The sequence below is a fragment of the Cynocephalus volans genome, chromosome 3 (assembly GCF_027409185.1).
Source record: "Cynocephalus volans isolate mCynVol1 chromosome 3, mCynVol1.pri, whole genome shotgun sequence".
Taxonomy (NCBI): Eukaryota; Metazoa; Chordata; class Mammalia; order Dermoptera; family Cynocephalidae; genus Cynocephalus; species Cynocephalus volans.
Genome location: NC_084462.1, coordinates 36,285,279 through 36,307,149, shown reverse-complemented (window position 1 = coordinate 36,307,149; position 21,871 = coordinate 36,285,279). Strand labels below are relative to the sequence as shown.

Here is a 21,871-nt window from a genome sequence, read left to right as displayed (position 1 = left end):
TTCTTTTTCAGTGTTGAGACATTCTCTCTTTTTCATTTGTTTCGAGAACCTTTGTAATTGGTCACTGCATCATTTTATGAGGGCTGCTTCAAAAAACCTTTGTCAGCTAATTCTAACATCTTTGTTATTTCTCTTTTGGCATCTGTCGATTGATTTATTTTTATTTGGTTTGATCTTCCTGGTTCTTGGTTCAACAAATAATTTTCTGTTGGAACCTGGACCTTTTGTATATTATGTTACAAGACTCTGGAATGCTTGACCTTCTCTAATACCACTCAGTCAGTGGGTTGGGGATCCTGGTGAGCGTGGAAGTCTCAGCTCCCCTGGCAGCTTTTGCTGGACTTGGACAGGGTAGGACTGCATTTTTTTTCGTGATGTTTGGCTGAAGTACAGTGAATAGTGTCTACAAGTTTTCTGTCTTGCTCAGCTGCTCCTTTCCTGATCCTCTGGTTAGATCACACAGGCTTCTGTTATTGTTGATGTTTGTGTGTCCATTGACTTTTCCAGGCTGCTAGCTTCTTCAGCTAGCTCCAAGCCTGGAATGTATAATCAAGAAGAAAAGCAGAGAACTCACCACTGTGCCAGCACTTGGGTCTTAGGTCCCATCTGTCTGCTCCTCTCTACCTTTCAGATTCTTCCTATATTTTATATAGAATATCCAGAGTTCTTATTCCTATTTAGTAGGAAGAATAGGGGGAAATACATCTCCATCTTCCTGGAAGTGTAAATCTCCCTAGATTCGTTTTTATTATTATTTATACTTTTTCAGGTTTGCTGAGGTTTTTAATATCAGACTTTATGTTTTTCAACAAATTGGAGTCATTTTTACCATTGTTTATTCTAATTTTTTTTTTCTGTCTGATTTTCTTTCTTTTTTATCTGGGCTTCTAATTATGTCTAATCATACCTCTTTGGTATACTCCCTCAGATCACTAGGGGTCTGTTTATTTTTTAAAAAATACTGTTTTCCCTCTATATTCTTTACATTGGATAATTTCTTTTTTTTTTTTTTACTCTTTCTGTTTTTTCCTTTTTTATTATATTTATTTATTAATTTTTTTTTTTTACATTCTAAGATGTTGTGGAGCAGTTGGGGGAGGGAGAAAGAAATAGGGTGGGAGAAGGAGGAAGGAGGGAGGGGCTTGATTCAAGCCTGTGGCACCCCCCTTATTCCTACAGGGCAGACCAGGGGGCTTCCAGCGGTGGCTTGGTCACTGTTGGGCTGGATGCAAATGTCAGGCTGGTGTGGCTGAAGACCTTGGCCCCCCACTACCCCAGTTCTGGAGACCAGGGGGCTTCCAGCAGCAGCTTGGTGGTTGTCACTGGGCTGGTGTCAGGTGTCGGGGGGTATGGCTGGGGTCCTTGGCACCCCCACTGCCCCAGCTTGGGAGCCCAGGCTGCTTCTGGCAGCAGCTCAGTGGTCGTCACTGGGCTAATTGAGGGTGTCAGGGGGCATGGCCGATGCCTGAGACCCACCACCACCCTGACTGGGGAGCCCAGGGCACTACTGTAAGCGGCAGCTCAGTGGTTGTCTCTGGGCTGGTTGCGGGTGTCAGGGGGGCATGGCTGAGGCCACCAGCCCTTCCCACTCCCTGGCTTGAGAGCCCAGGGGGCTTCTGGTCCTTATAGGTTTTATAAGTGTTCTTTGGTGGTTTAGACCTTTGCTAGTTAATAACAAACTTTGTCTCTGGTCTGTGAGTATTTTGTTTTTTCTTTCAGTTCTGTGTTGGACTATTCGCTGTTTCCACCTCTTAAACTCTGCACTGGAACTAATTTGTTGTCCTTTGCTTACTTCTAAAATGGGGGAACTTCCTATGGGGACCAGCACTTGAGCCCAGTGGTTGAGCTAAATTGCTGCTTTGCTCCTGATTCCCTGGGGAAGGATTTTTGTGCAGCTCAAGTTTTAATGGTTGACTTTGTAGGTACTTCTGGGTCTTGTGAGATCTGGTACCACTGGGTTGTGTGGAAACTCTGGTCTGGACCTGAGTATTTTCAGCAAATTGCTCCCCTGCAGTTCTGTATTCCTGACCAATCTACACAGAGTGGGCCTGTGCTGATTTGAGGGTGGATCAGCTGTCCTTGCTGTGCCCCAACGTTCCCCTGGTGGGCCCGTCTACCCCACTGCCGACACTCCAAACACTTCCCACGGGGCAGGCCCATGTGCTGGTCCCTTGCGATTACTCACCAGCCTCTGAGTGGCTCCTTTCTTCAGTTGTGGCTCCTCACCCCTATGTGGGTCCATGGGAACCCTGCTAGTGGTCTTATTGGCCTGAGGACCACCAAGGCCCCTATTCTCCCCTGCCACCAACAAGCAACTTCATAGGAAGGTCACAGCTGAGGCTTTTGCCAGCTCTTGCTCCATGTGCTCACCAGCTCCAGCCTTGAAGTAGTTGGGGCTCAAAATCATGGGAACAGTCCTTTCTTTCTCTCATTGTGGCTTCTCCTGCCTTCATGAACTCCATAGATCTCTCCTCCTCTTCCCCTGAGCTCTAGCGGCCCCAGCCTGGATGTCATTGCTTTTTAGTTGTTATAAATTGGTTGATTTGTGGGAGAGAGTGACTCTGGGGACCGTCTATTCCACCATCTTGATCAGAAGCTGGATAACTTCTTTTACTCTGTCTTAAAGTTCACCGACACTCTCCTGTCATTTTCAATCTGCTGTTAAACCCAAACGGTAAGTTTTTTATTTAGTATATAATTGTTGGTTTTAGACTTTGTATTTGGTTCTTTTAAATAGTTTCAATTTCTTTACTAAGCTTTACTATTAGTTTTTTTATTACAACAATTTTTTTATTATGAAACATTATGTATTTTTTCTTTACACCCTTAAGCATATTTATAATTAGCTGCTTTAAAATTCTTGTATGCTAAATCCAACATCTGAATCCTCTTGGGAACACTCTGTATTGATTGTATTTTCTCTTGAGTATGGCTTTTTTTGTGTATCTTTTGCATTTAATAATTTTGAATGGTTCCTGGTTATTTTAATGTTATATTGAAGACAGTCTGGATTCTGTTCAGTTCAAAGTGTTAATTTTTATTTTTATTTTATTTTATTTTACTTTTCAGTCACTTAACTTGGCTGAGTTCAAACTGTAAACTCTGTCTTTCCTTTGTAGGCAATGGCTGAAATGTCAGGTGATTCTTTTACTTTAGTTGGGCTGGTAGGATTATGCTCCATGTATGCATATGCATAAATTAGGGGTGAGTTAGAAATTGGAGTAGAGATTACGTACATCTATACACATCAAATTTGGGGCTCCCTCTCTGTGGTTCTTTTCTCTCTAGGATTTTACACAACACTCTCCAGCTGTGCTCTCTGATAGCTCTAACTCACAGCTTTTTAAGTGAAAAGCCAAACTCCCCTCCAGTTTCTCATGAACTTGGTTATTATCCAGTCTTCAGGGAGTAATTTTTTATATAGTGTTCAGAATTAATAGTTGTTACCTAATAGCAGCCACACTGCCGTTCCTGGAAATGGAACCTCTTTTGATTCCAAGGGTTTTGTTTTACATTATTTCTGCCATTCCAAAGGGTAAGAGAGGTAAGTTCCTGTGAGTAGTTAATGCAGTTTCTTCAAAGTATGACCTTCAAATGCTATAAAGAGATTAAAATGTACATTTATTTGGGGAAATGATATAATGAAAAGGGACTATCACCATGATGTACTTTAGTCACCTGCTCCCATGAGGTGGCTGGGGACATCACAACATGGGGCACAGAGCTCTGTAAAGATGCCTGAAGCATTCTATCTGGGTATCACTGATTCATGTTTCTAAAGGAAAACGCATGGTGCACGTATCCAGGGGAAAGTGAGATATACAACTTGAAATCATGCCACACTTTGTACATTAAAAATATGCTTTTGATCTGGTCAAAAACGGAACACTAAAAGACAAAGATTAGTATTGTTTTTGATCCTTGGTTAAATAACTTCAAGTCAGTGTCATACCCAGATTTAATGGTAATGGTTTGCAGGGTAGGCAGCACAAAAACAATTTTTAGTAAAGGATACAGGTGACAAACTAATTCTTCATTAAATTATCTCGTATTTAACAACCAACCAACTGCAGTTAAGTCATTTATCACATTTAAAGCTAAAATTCTCATCTGGTGGGATGTTTCCACTTTCTACATCCAGTCAAATAAAATAGGATCAGTATGATGTACATAAAATAAAATCAATAGAAACACTTCTTGAACTCAGTAGAAATTTTGAACTCATGTTAAATTTCTTTTTATCTGCCTATTTGGAAGATTGATTTGATGTGATTCAGATGTTGACCATTTATTTATATTTGCTGTCAATATAGTAGTATTACTATAATAAGCAAAGCAATTAGAAGGATTTTATTTATACCTCAGGTTTATATACAATTAACCAAGAGCTAGAAAATGGCAAACTTCACCTTTTCCTCAATTTATATTGCTTCAGCTCAGGACATAATAATTTGAAGAGAAGAAATGCTATTCAACTAAGTATTTTTCTTACTTGTCTTTCATCTTCTGGATTTACTAAAAATAGATGCTTGGGCAACTTGTTCACTTATACCTGGCATCTAAGCATGCATGGGCTAAACATGGTGGTGTAATGAGTTTCAAATCACCCAGTTCAACAGTTCTCTACTATCAGGAGACAAAGTAATGCAATTTGTGCCATTATTCTAATGAGCTTATGCTCTGGTTTCTCTAATACAGAATTCAATTAACAGACATTTCTGTTATTGCTATCTCTACTCTCAACTCAAGAGAATGTTGAAATTAGCCCCAGCTTATAGAGGGTTGTTTCCTAGTCCATCGGGAAATTCCTTAAAGATAATGGCATGACTTCCATTGGGAAGCAAGTGCTTAATCACATCAAGACTTTTAGAAAAGAAAAAAAAAAATCCTGATTTTTTTTGTTTATTTTCAGAGCAATGCATTAAATATTAGATGAAGTCATGAAATAACATTTTGATTCATGAAAAGATATGCCAAATTAGAGCTGCAAGCTTCTTGGGTGGACGTCCAGTGGAAAAAATATCAGGAAGTTGGGGGTAAACCTTACTGTAGTGAACTACCAGCACCTTCAGACACGTGGGGTTAGGCCTCTGCTGTTACATCCTTTATCCCTGGTATGTAGTGACTCAGCATGAACGTGGGTGAACTAGAACATGCGTTTTCAAATACCTGATGTGAATATGTTACCCTGTGAGGTCTGGGAAACATGCTGAAGTTTAGTCTGCATTGTGTCCGAGTTTAGACTGTTTTAATAATCACACTGATTACTCCTATAGTCTGAATGCTTGTGTTCCCCCCAACACCAAAATTCATTTGATCAATATTTGTTCCCCCCACCAGAATTTATCCTAAATGTGATGGCATTAGAAGGTAGGGCCTTTAGGGTGTTAATTAGATCATGAGGATAGAGTCCTCATGAATGGGATTAGTGCCCTTATTTAAGAGGCCCCAGAGAGTTTAGTTTTCTCAGCCATGTGAAGACACAGCAAGAAGGTGCCTGAACAGACCAAGAAAGTTACTACTTAAGAGATCCCTTTGGATGTTGTCCTAGTCTGTTCAGCCTGCTATTACAGAATACCATAAATTAGGTGGCTTGTAAACAACAGAAACTTATTTCTCGAAGTTCCAGAGACTGGGAAGTCCTAGATCAAAGCACCAGCAGATTTGGTGTCTGATGAGGGCTTCCTGGTTCATAGATGGCACCTTCTTGCTGTCCTCACATGGCAAAAAGAGCAAGAGAACTCTGGGGACTCAGCTCCCAAAGGCCCCACTTGCTCACACCATCACCTTGGGAATTAGGATTTCACTTGTGAATTTGGGGGGGACACAGACCTTCATTCTCTACCATTATATCCCTCCACACCGAAAATTCATGTCTTTCTCACATGCCATCAACTCAGAAATCTAAATTTGAAAGTCTCATCTAAATATCATGTAAATCAGGTATGGGTGAGACTGAAGGTATGATTTATTCTGAGGCAAAATCCCTTCCAGCTGTGAACTTGTGAAACAAGGCAAGTTACAGGCTTCCAAAATACAACAATGGGGCAGGCATAAGAGAAACACTCCCATTCCAAAAGGCAGAGATGGGAAGGAAGAAAGGAAGGACAGGTCCCAAGTAAGTCCAAAACCCAGTAGAGCAAATTCCATTAGACCATAAGGATTGAGAATGACCCTCTTTGACTCAATGTTCTGCCCTCCAGGCCCACTGGGGAAGAGGTCCCACCTTCCAGTCACACTGGCATGTATTAGTCATGCCCCAGCAGTTTTGCCAGGCAGGGATTGGGCCCCCATGGCTTTGGGCATCCCCTACCCCCATGACAGCATGTGCCTGGGCCTCACAGCTCTCTAGGGCTGGAGTCCCAAGCCCGTGGCTCTGCCAGGAGACCCTGTCCTTAAAATCTAAGGAGAGGCAGTCATGTCCCCACAACTCTGTTGGACACAGCCCGTGTTGCACTGGGGCCCACCAGAACTGCACCTGGGGCAGCTGAGGAGTACAGTGCCAGGGTGCAGAGAGCAGAACTGGTGATGTCAAGCAGTGCAGGGCAGGCACATCTAGATCATGTAGGTGCCATTGGACCCTCCTTTGCATCCTTCCATTGTCCTGGACAATAGCTGCTGTCTTTTGTGGGGATGACTGACTAATGTCCTTATCAAATGGTCATTTGGTCACACCCGTAATGTTCACTCCCAAACAGGCCTTTTCATTCCTTTCAAACTGGATAGGTTGAAAATTTTCCAAATCTTAAGTTCCGCTACCTTTTTGATTGACAATCCATCTTTATTTCTCTCTTCTCTCATTTTACTATAAGCAATCAGAGAAAACAGGCCATTCCTTCAACTCTTTGCTTAGAAATTTCCTCAGCCAAATATTTAATTTTGTCACTTGATAGTTCTACCTTACACAAGACATTAGAACAAGAACACAATTCAGCTGAGTTCTTTGCCACTTTATAAGAAGGATCACCTTCCCTCCAGTTTCAATAAAATGTTCCTTATTTTTGTCTGAGACCTCATAGGAATGGCTTTTGTCATCCATATTCATACCAACATTCTATTCGTGATTACTTAGATATTCTCCAAGAAGATTGAAGCTTTCTCTCTAACTCTTTTCTTCCTGGGCCCCAGCCCATTCATGGAAATGTAGGCTTTTCGTAGAATGCCCCTCAAAACTCTTCCAGACTGTACCCATTACCCAGTACCAAAGCCACTTCCACATTTTGAAGTATTTGTTACAGCAGCATCCCCCTGCCCCACCACTCCTTAGTACCAATTTTTGTCTTAGTCCATTCAGGCTGCTGTAACAGAATACCATCAATTTGGTGCTTTATAAACAACAGAAATTTATTTCTTACAGTTCTGGAGGCTGGAAAGTCCAAGATCAAGGTGCTAGAAGATTTGGTGTCTGGTGAGGGCTGGCTTCCTGGTTCACAGGCAGCCACATTCTCAGTGTCCTCACATGGTGGAAGGAATGAAGGGTTTCTCTGGGTCTCTTTTATAGGAACACTAATTCCATTCATGAGACTCCACACTCGTGACCCGATCACTTCTTAAAGACCCAACCTCCTAACACCATCACATTTACATTAGGTTAACCATATAAATTTTGGGGGGACACAAACATTCTATGGCAGGTGTGTAAGCACTCAACACTCTGCTAGGTGCTGTGAGGGGCACAGAAGCACGGACCCAGATCTACTTCAAAGGAGCTGACTACGGACACATTTAAATAATTAGGTTAAATCCCTTTGTGCAGCTGCAAGCCATTTGGAATTCACAGATGGGATTGCTGATCACGGGGCTCATGTTTTGAACTGAACCTGGTAGGATTTGAATAAAGGGAGGCATAATGGAAATAAGGACAAAACACAGATGACCCCCAATCAGCTAGTCGAGGTGCTGGACCAAAAGAGAAGCTCATTTGGAAAAATGATAGGTGCCATTGCAACTCAAACAGGAAGGGCCTTAAATAGGAAAGCATAAAAGTAGCAGGCAGAGTAAATGATTTTTATTGAGGAAACGTGCCAAAATCATTATTTGTGGAGGTGAAACCAAGAGCTGGGAGCTTCCAGGAAGCAGTTGGAAGTGATGAGAGCTGAAAGCAGGTGGTGGCCATTATGAGAGGAGGGTGTATAGGATGACAGAGCTACATGAGTCAAAGATAACACTGCATTTTAAGACCAGGCAACTTGCAAAATACTGTTTTTACATGAGGAAACTGGAAGTAATTAGAAGGAGCTTCTGGTCTGAAGGTTAAAAAAAATTAAATTGGTTTGAGGGCATGGTAAGCCCCATGAGAGACTTCCCCCAAACACCCCTGGCCTCTGTCCTGTTTCTCACGCCTCTCTGCAAGGCAGAGGGTCTTCTGTGTTGGGAGGGTGATAGTCCTTTTCCTTCCTCCTGGTCTGGTCCTATTAAAGTCCATAAACACAGGTAGCACGGTCTCTTTGACTCTCTGTCCCTCAGACCAGCAGGCACAACCCGACATGATCTTGTAAGGACTCAGCCGAGGGGCAGTTATGGGCCTCAATCCTCCAGTGTCGCAGCACTGGTAACAGGGCACACGTGTTGTCTGTCCACCCCCAACTGTTGATTGCACACTCACCTCTCAGTTGATTCTGGGCAAGGAAAAGGGCATGGAAACCCCACTGACCTAATTTATACCTGTTGAATTTAAAGCAGGAATGTTGGGTATCCAATAGGCAACTAGGGATGCCACATCTGTATGCATTTAGGTTCTGCATAGTTTTCTTATCTGTGTTACAGGTTGAGTAGCCCTTATCTGAAATGCTTGGGTCCAGAAGAGTTTCAGATTTCAGATTTTTTCAGATTTTGGAATATTTGCAGATACCAAGCTGGTTGAGCAACCCTAATTCAAAAATTTGAAATCAGAAATGCTCCTTTAAGCATCAGGTCGGTGCTCAAAAAGTTTCAGATTTTGAAGCATTTTGGATTTTCAAATTAGGGATACCCAAGTGAGGTGTCAGGTGTTTACTTGGCTTTCAGCTCAGGAAACTGCAGGTCACACATGTGATGTGGGACAAGGTCATGAGATATGGTAACTCTGCTCATTCCCACCCTGGTTTTTAGAAGCGAGGGGAAGGCTGAAGACATGGGTTTCAGATAATTCAAATCCTGTACATTTTCAAATCACAAAAATTCCAATTACCTGTTATGTTCTAATCTGTGTTTCTTCAACATCATAGGCAATTAATGCACAGAGTAACACAGTTTTTCTACCTGGTTATTGACAATTTGGGGCTGTTCCAGTGCAGCCTGTTAGACAAGGCCAACCGGCATCGTCACAAACTAGGTTTGCTTTTGACTGACAAAAAGTAAATTCAAGTAGAAAGGCCTTTTCATAAGACTGGATTTGACACCAAGCAGAAGTCCTTCGTCACATATGGTTATGCTCATTGTACCTTCTACTTAGTAAGCACCTACTATGTGTCATAGTATGCTAAATACTTAATATTCATGTATACACACACAGAAACCCCAGTTGGGTAGGAATGTCAGAATCATGCTCTGCTCTAATTTGTGTCTGAGTGCCAGGGCCCTTCATTATTCAAGGTTCTGTGACATTTACATAATAGAAAAAAGATAGAAATCTCACTGTCATTTATGGGGAACTCAGGGAGCCATCAGATTTGCAGGCTATGCCCAAAGGTGCCTTTAACAAGACATTTAGAAAGCCGCTTGCCAGGGTGGAGAGCAACATCCCCCCACCCGCCCTCATCACGGCAAGCTGCACGTCTCCCTGACAGACAAGGGAAATGACAACAGAGTGCACTTGTATCAGGAGAGCTCCAGTGACATCCATATGAAAACCCACTTTTATATTACCTAAAACTTGAAACAGAAAGTCATGCTAATTAAAAAACATACATTGTATAATGTGGAATATACTAATTATCCTGATTTGAGCATCACATATTGCACACAGGTATCTATATTCACTCTGTACCCCACAGATATGTACAACCAACTATATTTCAATTAAAAAAAAAAAAAGCTTGACAATACCACTCAACATCCACCTGCAATGAGCTAAGCATAGCTTCCATGGTATCTTGTCAATTGCAGTAACAGGGTCTACTCTATTTACTTCTATGTAATATCTTACTACTGTGCAGATCAATTTTGTCCCTAATTCTCTTAGTATGATCCCACCCTGGCCCAGCCTCTTTCTGTTCCATTGGCCTCTCATATGGCCATCGCTCTGGGACCGGACACACTGGTTATTGGAAAAGTGTTTCCAGTTGCATTTTCATCGAGGGGGAGATCATCTAGCCAAAGATGTGACAGATTATGCAGAAAATTATACAATTTTATTAAAAGATACCTTAATAGAGACCTAAACACATGGGGAAACACATCATGTCCCTGCTGAAACAGATTCAGTATCAGATGTTATGTTTCTCCAATCTATAATCTATGGATCCAGTTCAGTTCTAATATAAATCTCATGGCCAAGTCCTTTTTCATCCTTTGAATCTCTCTGACTAGATCCAGCTGGAGAAATTTCTCTATTTTTAGGGGTTGGGACCACTGGGGTGGTCCAGGATAATCTCCTAATTTTAAGGTCCAGAACCTTAATTCCACGGCACAGTGCCTTTTGCCATGTAAGGTAACATATTCACAGGCGTGACACAAGGGTTGCAGGTCTTGGCTGCCATGCCTTTCATGCAGGGTGATGTGGACAGCAAGTGCCTGTTGTGAAGAGCAAAGTTTAGCCAACTCACTTGGGAGCTGCTCTGAGTGCTTCACGCATATGGGTCATTGTGTGGGTCATGTAGCCATAGCCAGAACCCTAAGAAGTAGGTGCTGTTATCATCCCCATGCTACAGATGAAGGGAGTGAGGCACGAACAATAAGTGACTTGCCAAGGTCACAGAGCTGGAGTGGACCTGGCACTCTGGTCTCTGAGCCCGTGCCTGCCATTGCTACTCCATCCTGCACTGTAAAGAGAAGATACCTACTAGCAAGCATTTCACTTTTAAAATGGGAAGGACCTGAACCCCCACAGTGTCTGCCTGGGTCTGACCCTACACACTCTTTGGGTCATTTAACTTTGACTTTCCAGACTGTCCCATCATGTCTCTTGCTGCTTCTACAAATTTCTTTGTATTTTTTACGCTACAAATGATTCCACATTTATACCACTTTCTGCCTCTTCCACTTGCAGATGCATACCCTAATTCTGAGGTTGTCTATGTCTGGACCAATGGCTCCACCAAGTCAGTGGTGGTGGCGGAAGATGGCTCCAGGCTAAACCAGTACCACCTGATGGGGCAGACAGTGGGCACCGAGAACATCAGCACCAGCACAGGTGAGAGCCAGTGTGGGTGGGGCCGCCAGGTGCACACGGGACTCCACACCTGGGAGGGTGTGGTGCTCCCTGTGTCAACTTGTGGGGGCTGCTGCCAAGCACAACCCGTCCTGGCCAGTTGCACTCTCTTCAGTGACCTGGGCCACAGCTGTGGTGAGTGCTGGCTGAGAGGAGTCCTCCCGGCCAGGCCCCTCCCTGCAGCCATGCACACAGGACCAGCTGTGGCCAGCGGCATTAAGGGTGATCACGCAGCATTAATCTGCAGTGCACTTGCCACCCCGCCAGCCCTGCTTATGTAACACCCCTGCCCCGAGCACTGAGATGCAGGGGCAGTCTCTGCAGGCAATTTACCCACTTCCTTGCCTCCTGCTCTGAACATTTCAGAGATTTCCCTGGGGTTGAATTTGGGCAAGCACAGCCAAGCAGCAAGAAAAAAATAGCTAAGATGGTACCAAGAAGGAAACAGACACTCAACTCCAGATGCTCGTGGCTGGCCTGAGCCCGGCAGGAGCAACTCAAGCCTGGCTGCTTCTGCTACGAAGTGGGAGGGGACCCAAGGGAACAGGATGCGGTCAACCTCCCCGGCCGTGGGCAGGACCAGCCTAGCGGTCATGAGGTGGTGCTGGGAGTGGGGGAGGGGACATCAGGGCTCCAAAGAGTCTCATATAGCAGAGGAGAAAAGCCCAAATGGATGGAGTGAGCCCTGACCGCAGATCAAGCTTTAGCCTCCATAGATAGCATCTGGTTGTCAGCAGGCCCACCTTCGCGGCTGGCCAGGACACAGCGGACACTGGGCGCCCCTGAGATGAGAGAGCCTGCAAGGACCCTCTTGCCCTCCAGTGACCACTCTAAGGGGAGAAGAAGAGGAAACAGGCCGATGTCATAGAATCCAGTGAAGAGGTGGTATGGCAGAAATTTGGGGTAAAGAATCGTGGTGCTGAAGGAGGATGCTCCAGTTTGGAATTTTCATGCAGTTCTTTAAAAACTTATAACTGGGGTCTCTGCCATTATTTGCATTCTGAAAAGATAGACTTTTTTTTTATGACCTGAGTTTTCTACCCCTAACTCAAAAATAAAACAAAATTAAAAGAACAGCAACACTATAAAAGAATTAAATGTGGAGAGTAATTTCAAACCCTACTGTAAAGAAATAGAATGGTGCTTCCCTTCTCTGTGTGCTAAGAGGAGAAATAGGGTCATGATTAAACATGCAGTGCTTGCTGCTGGACCAGTCCCCTGCCCCTTCTCTTACCCCTGTTCTTTCTCCTGTATTGAAGCCCTCACTGGCTCTCACCTGCCATGGGGCTATGGGGAAAGCATACCCTGCCACTGCCATTGTATCTCCAGGCACTGCTGAGAATGGCTCCTTCTCTGTGACAGCACATTTCTCCATACGTGTACTTTGTGGTCCCCTGGTCTCCAGCACCACGCATGCTATGAGGAAAGGCCCTCGGGAGCATCACAGCTGGCCTTGCCAAGCCATGAGCTTTGCTTCCAGCAAAGTAAGCACCGGAGCCTCAAACATTCCAACACCCTGTCCATGCAGCCACAGACCACTGCCCTAACAGAGGAGCCCCTGCCGGGGTCTGCTGCAGTGGAGCCCCCAAGCCTGTTCTCCCACATTCACAGTGCAGCCTGGCTCTCAGCAACAGCATCCACTCCTCGCAGTTCAGCCAAGGAAGTGTGTCCTCAGATCAGCTCACCTGTGCCTCAGCTTCTCAAGGCACCCCTCCCACCCCCCAGGGGTGCGCACTCAAGTAGCAGTGGGGACTGCGGTCCAACAGGCTCCACTCACCCTCTGAGCACAGCTGCCCCCGGCTCCTTACCAGTTAACCATCAGGACAGCATCGTTGTCAGCGATGAACGGGAGGTCCCCACGCGCCTCCCACATAGCCAGGCAAATCCAGAGAAGGCCCTGGGGCATGGCCAAGGAAATGCCCCCAATTGCAGAGAGCAGAAGACGCCTGTCTCTGGCAGGCAGCAGACACGGTGAGCTGCGGGATCTGTGGCCTCCTGAGCTGCTGTTACTCTCCCTCCACCCGGGCCGGCCAGCACAGAGCCTGTCGCCTGTGGGAGAGGGGTTGTCCCACCTTCCTGGAGGCTCCCGAGCTGGGAGATAGGAAGGAATCTGTCCACCCACAGCAGGTCTCTGTGATCTCCTGGGTTATATCTGAGGAGGCTAAATCCTGAAATCCCGATTGCAGTAACAGGCCAGGGGGCGGGGGGAGAGTAGCACAGATTGGAACAGGGGATTAGTAAAACCCACAAATCTGATTTTGCGCAGGAAAAGCATCCGTAAGCAAGTGCTTTTCAGAGGCTGGGGGTCAAAAGACTTAAGAAATTCATGCATCCTCTTCCATCTTCTTAACCCAAATAACACAAATAAATGCTTGTCCACCGTGAAGGTGGAGTGAACTCTGGTCTCGCAAACGGGAACCATTGGTGCAGGGACTGTGGAGACTTTAGGAGACTGATGTGAATTGATGTACTTATTTGCAGGTGAATACACAATCATGACAGCTCACTTCCACCTGAAAAGGAAAATTGGGTACTTTGTCATCCAGACCTACCTGCCCTGCATAATGACCGTGATCTTATCACAGGTGTCCTTTTGGCTGAACCGAGAATCAGTCCCAGCCAGGACAGTTTTTGGTGAGTGTCCCAAAGCCAGGTCTGGACACTGGTGATTAGTGACTGAGTCTAACCACTTCCAAAGCAACAACAGCCACAGAACTTCCAGTGTGCTGCTTTGTTTTATGACCTAGGAACAAATTGACTGATTAGTTAAGAATTAAATATTAAGGATTAGGACTTAGGATTTCTTTCTGAATGAGGGTTAGTGGTGTATTTAACAGTTACTTCCATTTTGAAAAGCCTTTTACTGGTAGCCTTTCTTGAGGGTTGAAATTGCCAGCATGTATCTGCCTTGGTGACCCTTTGCTATAGTATTTTACAGTTCTCGTTAAGTACTACTTTATAAGCTATCAGGCAATTTTCTTTGAAATTTGCATGCCACTTTAAAATTAACCACCAAGTGACAATCAATGTGATACAATAGTAATAAATTAAACATATCTATATATATGATAAGAATCTAGAGCATTATTTTACATACCTATGACATAAATTTAGAAAGACCTAGCTCAGGAGGTACCTTGGCACAAGGGACATAGCTGAGCATGACTCAGTTTCCTCAAATTTGAAAGGAGATATTGAATATAGTTTTGCAGGTCAGTTGTGACATTGGATGCTCACATCTTTACACACTGCAAAGTAGTTGCACCTCAGCTCTTGCTACTGCAGTTTCCCTTCCAAAGGAGGAAAGTATTAGCACAAATTTTATTTTAATGCTTGCACAGTGTGTAGGAAGCCCAAGAGCCCAGGAGTTTACAGGTGAGTGGCACAAGAGTGTTCTAGTCTGACTATCACTCTGCCTCCAATCACGTGCCCAGACCCACCTGCCTGGCCTGAGTGAGCTTCAGGAATGTTTCTGGAAGTTGTGGAGGTTGGTTCGTAGCCGGCAGTGCTCCCCAAGTTAATGTACCTAATGAACCCTTAAGGGGAAATTTAGGAGGTGGCAGAGAAAAAAAGTTTGGAAAATGTTGCATGTTAGGATGTTAAAGGACCCATGAAGACTCCAGAAACCTGTTTAGGACACGCCCCCCAGTACAATGATTAACTGGATGTCTAAGAAAAATCAAAGATGCCTAGTGATTTCTCATTAAGCATTAATTCCATGCAGGATCCCATGTTCAGTGAGTATATGTAAATACCTTTGAAGGATGGCAGTGAATGAAACTAAAAGCTGCCAGGACCACCAGCAGTATTCCATCCTTTTGTGCTGTGCTGTTTCCTATGGCTGCCCTAACAAAGTCCTAGCTCTGGAGTCTGGAAGTCTGAAATCCAGGAGTCAGCAGGGTGGATTCCTTCTGAGGGCATGAGGGAAGGGTCTCTCCCAGGCCTCTCTGCTGGCTTCTGGTAGCTCTTTGGCTCATGGCAGCAGAACTCCAGTCTTCACAGGTTCTCCCTGTGTGCACATTTGTCTCCAAGTCTCCCTTTTATGAGAACACCAGTCATGTTAGATTAGGGCTCACCCTGATTACCTTGTGATAACTTAATTACTTCTGTGAAGACCGTATTTCCAAATAAGGTCACAGTCTGCAGTACTGGAGGTTAGGACTTCAACACAGGAATTTGGAGGGGGGCACATTGTGACCTGTAAAGGTGTGTAATGTTCACATCCCACACACTGAGACGCACGCTCCTGCAGACAAACTGCTGTGACAAGGAAGGCAGTGTTAGCACACGGAAGCTACAGTGTAAGAGTCCAGCAGACTTGAGTCTGAAGATGGGTCATCTTCATTTACCAGCTGGTGAATTGGGGTACATTGCTAAATACTTTTAAATCTTCAGGCTCCCCACTGGGAGAATGGGGAAGATGACACACATCCAGAATGTGGCTTAGATCAGAGTCTGGCACTTAGTAGATGCCTGGCCCATAATCAGCCAGTCCTGAAGGAACATCCCCCTCTGAGGATCCAGCCCTCTGTGTGGTCACTGCAAGGTCCCCAGAGGCCACAGGCACCTTGCACAGCAGCCTTGAGGGGACACTGCTTACTCTTTGAGGGAGTGAAGTGCCCAGACCAACATTCAGACATGGTGCTCTTGTTGCAGAAAATCTGTCCCGTGTCTTTGCGTGGACAGGCAAAGCACATGGTAAGTCTCTGTGGAGCATTTTGCAGATGTGGTGTGATGTGGCCGCCATTTCTCCAGTACACCTTGCCCGAGTACCACAGGACACCACACTTTCCACACATCTTGTCTGAACACCACCTCTTTGCTTGGCTTCCTCCAAGGCAGTGGGGGCCAAAATCAAACCCAAATCCCTGCCTTCCTCAGATCGTATTCTAGAGGAAGGAGACAATATTTTATATGTTAAGAAAATATTTAGCAAGGAAGATGCAGGCTGGCACTGCATAGCCTGTTCCTCTCGTCTTTGTCTGCTGTGTCCGGGCTGTTGTACTGACGCCTGTTTCCATCCGCCCCATCTGACCCCCGCAGGGGTGACCACGGTGCTGACCATGACGACCCTCAGCATCAGCGCGCGGAACTCTCTGCCCAAAGTGGCCTATGCAACCGCCATGGACTGGTTCATAGCCGTGTGCTACGCATTTGTCTTCTCTGCGCTGATCGAGTTTGCCACAGTCAACTACTTTACCAAGAGAGGCTGGGCCTGGGATGGCAAAAAAGCCTCAGAAGCAGCCAAGATCAAGGTACTGACTTTATTTTCCTGCTTCTCCTTTCTTTCAGATTCCTTTGACTGAGGGAACCGTGACTGATTCTATGTCCAAGTGTAAGACAAGGTGTTTCTCCTCTTTACCCTTCCCCAGCCCAAAATGATCTGTTCCCTTATCTACAAGGTCCTCACAAAGTCTTGCAGCAGGTCACTTTCCTCATTTATTCTGAGTCACCATTTTAGTTAAAGTGAAAGTTCTGATGTTATGTAGATGGCTCGGGCGTGTTTATATTCATGCCCATCATCTTTGCAAACTCACTCCTGCCTCTCCGCAGAGACAACTTGTCCAGTTTTTCATTGTACGATTCATACTTCTCTTTTTTTTTTTTTTTTTTTTTTTTTTTTTTTTGCCACTTCATCGTGCAGTGTGTCTTCTTCAAGGTGGCCTTCAGATGGTGATGAGGGCCATGACTTGCAGAGGCAGGGCATCAGCACAGCATATCCAGCCCCTCTAAACCATGCTTGTGAATCGTGGTGAAAAGCATTACTCTGTTCAAAACAATCATCGAGTTAAAGGGTGATTTGGTTTAAATCTAAGGAACATTTAAGAAAAAAAGTTGCACAAGATTTCAAGTTGGATCATTTTTGTGGGGAGATGAGAATAGTGTACGTGGATGGAAAATAGAAATGCGCATGATAAACAGCTAGTTACACCACGCACAGCACAGATAAGTGAGTCCTGCAGACTGAGAGGAGGGCACACTCATTAGGGTTGACTCGAATGTGGAATGTAGTCTGTTCTTTGGAAAATCAGCCCGAAGGGAGTCCAAGCAGGTATTACAGAAGACTGGAATTATATGTCTCTCCCTCCCCACCCGGGGCCACAAGCCTGACCAGGAAGTACAGGACACACTGGTTCCATTGAGGCACTCAGTTCTGTCCCACAGACAGGCCCACGCTTACTCCTGGAAATTGACACTACTCTTTCTTTTCCCATGAAAATCCAGAAATTCTGACTTGACTTCACTCATCTGGCTCAGGGGTCCCCTCCTATGCCCCACTTCCAGTCACAGGAGCCCCCCTTCCACGTCCAGCTTGCCCGGTTGAAGAAAGGCCTAGCGGGACCCTCTCTGGGCCCTTCCTGGGAGAAGCCTGAGGAATGGCCTTGGCAAGTGCAGGCTGAGTAGCTCTTATCTGAAATGCTTGGGACCAGAGGGTTTTTGATTCCAAAATCAGTGCTTTTTTTCAGATTTTGGAATATTTGCATACATATAATGAGATATCTTGGGGATGGGACCCAAGTCTAAACACAAAATTATTAATGTTTTCAATACACCTTACACACATAAGCTGAAGATAATTTTATACCATATATTTAATAATTTTGTGCATGAAACAAAGTTTTGACTGAGACCCGTCCCATGAGGTCAGGTGTGGCACTTTCCACTTGTGGCATCATGTTGGCACTCAAAAAGTTTTGGATTTGGGGGCATTTTGGATTTCAGATTTCTAGATTCGGGTTACTCAACCTGCAGGAACCTCAGGTGTGGGCGTATTTGGGGGTATCACGGGGACAGAGTGTTCTGACTGTAGTGGCTAATTGGTGGGGAGCTGGGGAAATATTTGTAAGGACAGGGTGTCTTCAGATTGTGGAGGTCCTTGACCAGAGCATTTGGACTTGTTCCTGCAGATGAGGGAGCCATGGAGGAGGTCTGTGGGGTAGAATCAAGAATGGAGTCTGGGAGAGGGGCCTCCCAGCACCCCCTAGAGTGTCACTGGAAGGTCGATGTTCACCACTGCCTGTGTCTTGGTGGCCACACAGTGATGGATGGAGATGGACACGTCTGAAGTTTGGGAGCAGTTGGGAGTCTTGGCATTAACCCAGGTAGTCAGCTAACAACTGTGAGTCCTGGAGAAGATGAAGTGCAGGGTAGATGGAGGGACTTAAAATGTTGCTGGCAGTTGTGCCAGCATGTGTCCTTGCTGTCAGCCACCACATCATGCTCAGCCTCCTGTTGGAGACCTGAATGGAGACCTAGAGGGAGTAGAGAGGATGAGGTAATGTGGACCAAGTCCACAAGAGCAGTGATCTTCTAGAATAAGCAATGTGTCTTGGTTTATCTCATGAAACTTCAAGACTATGTGTTCTTCCCCAGAAGATCGTGGTGCTGGGTGTCTCACCCTCATAACAGGAAGGCTGTTGCGGTAGAGGCATCGTGGCATCTACAGGCTCCAGGGCAAGCACATCCTGCCAGTGCTGAGCATGAATATGTGAGCCTAGCATTGGCCCACTTGCGAGCCTAGCATTGGCCCACACTGACCATCCATGGAAGTAGAGAGACCTTATTAACTAGACTGGGTTCATTGCTCCATGCTGGGATCTCCAGAAGCAAATGCTAGGTCAGAGTTTGGGGTGCAAGGCAGTTTTAGCAGTGAACACCTGGGAAGGGAAAGAGAAGAAAGCAAGATTGGGTAGAGGAAGGCACTGAGCTGTGACCAGGCCAGCAAAGCCAAAGCTGACTGCAGGGAGGTCTGGAGCAAGTGCCCTGGGCAGAGCTGCTCCATGCCTGGGGCTGTGGCCATGACTTCATGCTCTCACCTCACTGGTTATCAGGTGTGACTGCCCACCCTCCCTGCCCTGGGAAGGGCATGACTCAGGCAGCCCCCTGCCACTGAGGCTGTCCCTGAAGGAGACACTGCCCACAGCAGGGCAGCGAGTCCTATCTGGAGCAGGATCCAGGGACATGTCTTCTCATCCACCACAGCCACCAGGACCACATCAAGTCCTGAGCACCCTCCTGTTGCTTATCCCTCCCACATAAAAACATGAGTTGTCACAACAGAGCTGTCTCTTCTCGAGTGCCTGCTGTTCCCTGGCTACATCCAGAGATGGAAGTTATTCAAAGCAGAAGTCATGCTTGTCAGTTTCTTCAGGCACACTAGCACGGGTGCTCAGTGACCTTGGGGACTATGGCTGCCTCCTCCCCTCCCTCACGTGCCCCTGGGGGCCCACGCCCCTGCACTTCCCTGGTGTTTGCTTGGCCTCTTTTTACCTGTTCCCCTGCTGCCTGCTCCTTGCTTGCCCTTCCTGCTTTTTATCTTTTCCATATTTTTAATGGTTGATATATTTTCTTTAATTTATGAACTCATGTTTTCCAAATTTTGCTCAATGAGACTATGTTACTTTGGTAATGGAAAAGAGTTTTTTTCAACATTTTATTGTGCATGTTTTCAAACATACAGCAATCTTTAAAGAATTTTACAATGAACACCTACCTACCATTAACATTCTGCTATTCTGTCATCACCATCTGTCATCTCTCTCCATTCATCCACCCATCTTCCATCTATCAATCCATCTTTTTTCTGATGCATTTCAAACTAAATTTCAGACAACAGTACTCCAGTAATACATCTGCATGCATATCATTAACTAGAGTTCAAAACTGGTTTATGGTTTTATTCTATTGAAGAAAAATTTGCATAGCTTGAAATGCACAAGTGTTCAGGGCACCTTTGCTAAGTGTTAGCAAACATGCACACCTGTGTGACCCAAGTCCCTGTCACCAGCCTCCAGAAAGTTCACCACACTTCCCAGGCAGTCCCATCCCCTCATCTCCAAATGGAACCATGCTTCTGATTTTCTCCACCGTAAATTATCTTGCCTGTTCCAGAATGTTATATCCAAGAAAAATGAAAACATCTTCACAAAATAGTGTATACAAAAATGTTTATAGCTGCTTAATTCTTACTAGTCAAATTGGAAACAGTTCAGGTGTCCATCAACAGGAGCATAAACAGTGGTATGCTCATACAAAGAAATACTACTCAGCAAGAAAAAGGAGTGGACTACTGACACAGGCACAACATGGACGGTTCTCAGAAGCACTGTGCTGAGTGAGAGACACTTTATCCAAAAGAGCACCTGTCATATGATGATGTCTAATCACCCTCCTCTTCTCCTTCCCCGTAGGCCATTCCTTACAGCTTCCTTTATATCCACACACATTATTCACTCCCACTGGCACACTTAACAATCAGGAAATGATGGCTGCTCTGTGGGGTAAGAGAAGTCTTCATTCCATCTATTCCAAGTTTTTGAGAAATGCCAGACATTAATATCAATAATGGCTCTCACTGGTGCCACTGTGGGGTAATGGACTTAGAAGTCTGTGGGGGACTGCCCTCCTCCTCACATTCTTCTTATATTTTGCAGAAAAAGGAGCGTGAACTCATACTAAATAAGTCAACAAATGCTTTTACTTCTGGGAAGATGACTCACCCCCCTAACATCCCAAAGGAACAGACCCCAGCAGGGACTTCAAATGCATCTTCAGTCTCAGTAAAACCTTCTGAAGAGAAGACGGCTGAGAGCAAAAAGACTTACAACAGCATCAGCAAGATTGACAAAATGTCCCGAATTGTATTCCCAGTCTTGTTTGGCACTTTCAACTTAGTGTACTGGGCGACATATTTGAATAGGGAGCCAGTGATCAAAGGAGCTGCTTCTGCAAAGAAGTGACCGTGGCGCTCCAGACTCCAAGAGGGCACAACGGCACCAAGGGAGGCTGAGCTCAGAGGGACGCTCCATACCTGGACACGTCTTTCAGGAAATTTTTGCATGTTTAATAATACTTACAAATTATATTGCCTCGATGTTTCTACATGTAACTTGAGATGTTTTGAAGATGTCACATTGATAAATAATGCAAACAACTTTTTAGAAAAATGGGAGACAGTGCCTCTGACACTGAGATGCTCAGTATCTGACACTGATAGTTTACAAACAAGTATATTTTTAACTGTTCCAAGTGTTACCTGACAAGGTTTTTTATATTTCAAATGTCATTTCATACAAATTTTCCCAGCAAATAAATATTTTAGGAAATGCTCTATGATTATTACTTGACCAACTATTGCAAGAAACAAAGATCACAAAGAGCGCATTTTTCATTAAGAAGCTGTGGACATTTAAGTACAAAATTAATTGCCTTTGATAATTCTTACTGTTCTGGAATTACAAGAGTACTGCATGATGTCACATTAAAAAATAGAATAGGCAAACATTTATGCAGACAAGTTTAATAACAGAAATATACAGTATGTTAGATTAACAGATAAAATATTTCCCCAAGCAAAAATTTAAATGCTTAAGTTTTTTGGGGGGAAAGAAACTTATTTCCCACCAACCCCCACATCCCCAAAAGGAGATGTTCAACAGAAAGTGGTTTGGTGACGTCCTGGGCACTTGGCCTCTGTGTTCACTGTGTCCAAACACTGGCCCCTCTCGCTGCAGCCATTGT

The 21,871-nt window shown here is 44.8% G+C and overlaps 1 protein-coding gene across 1 annotated transcript in view; it reads left to right on the top strand.

Annotated features, from left to right (window-relative positions):
- The window catches only part of GABRA5 (gamma-aminobutyric acid type A receptor subunit alpha5), a 99,456-nt gene extending 78,366 nt beyond the window's left edge, over window positions 1-21,090 (top strand). The window contains exons 6-9 of the mRNA XM_063089994.1: window positions 11,189-11,332; window positions 13,832-13,984; window positions 16,394-16,605; window positions 20,785-21,090. Of these exons, the coding sequence (XP_062946064.1) occupies window positions 11,189-11,332; window positions 13,832-13,984; window positions 16,394-16,605; window positions 20,785-21,090 (815 nt within the window). The remainder of the gene's footprint in view (window positions 1-11,188; window positions 11,333-13,831; window positions 13,985-16,393; window positions 16,606-20,784) is intronic.
- Window positions 21,091-21,871: the final 781 nt, after the last annotated feature.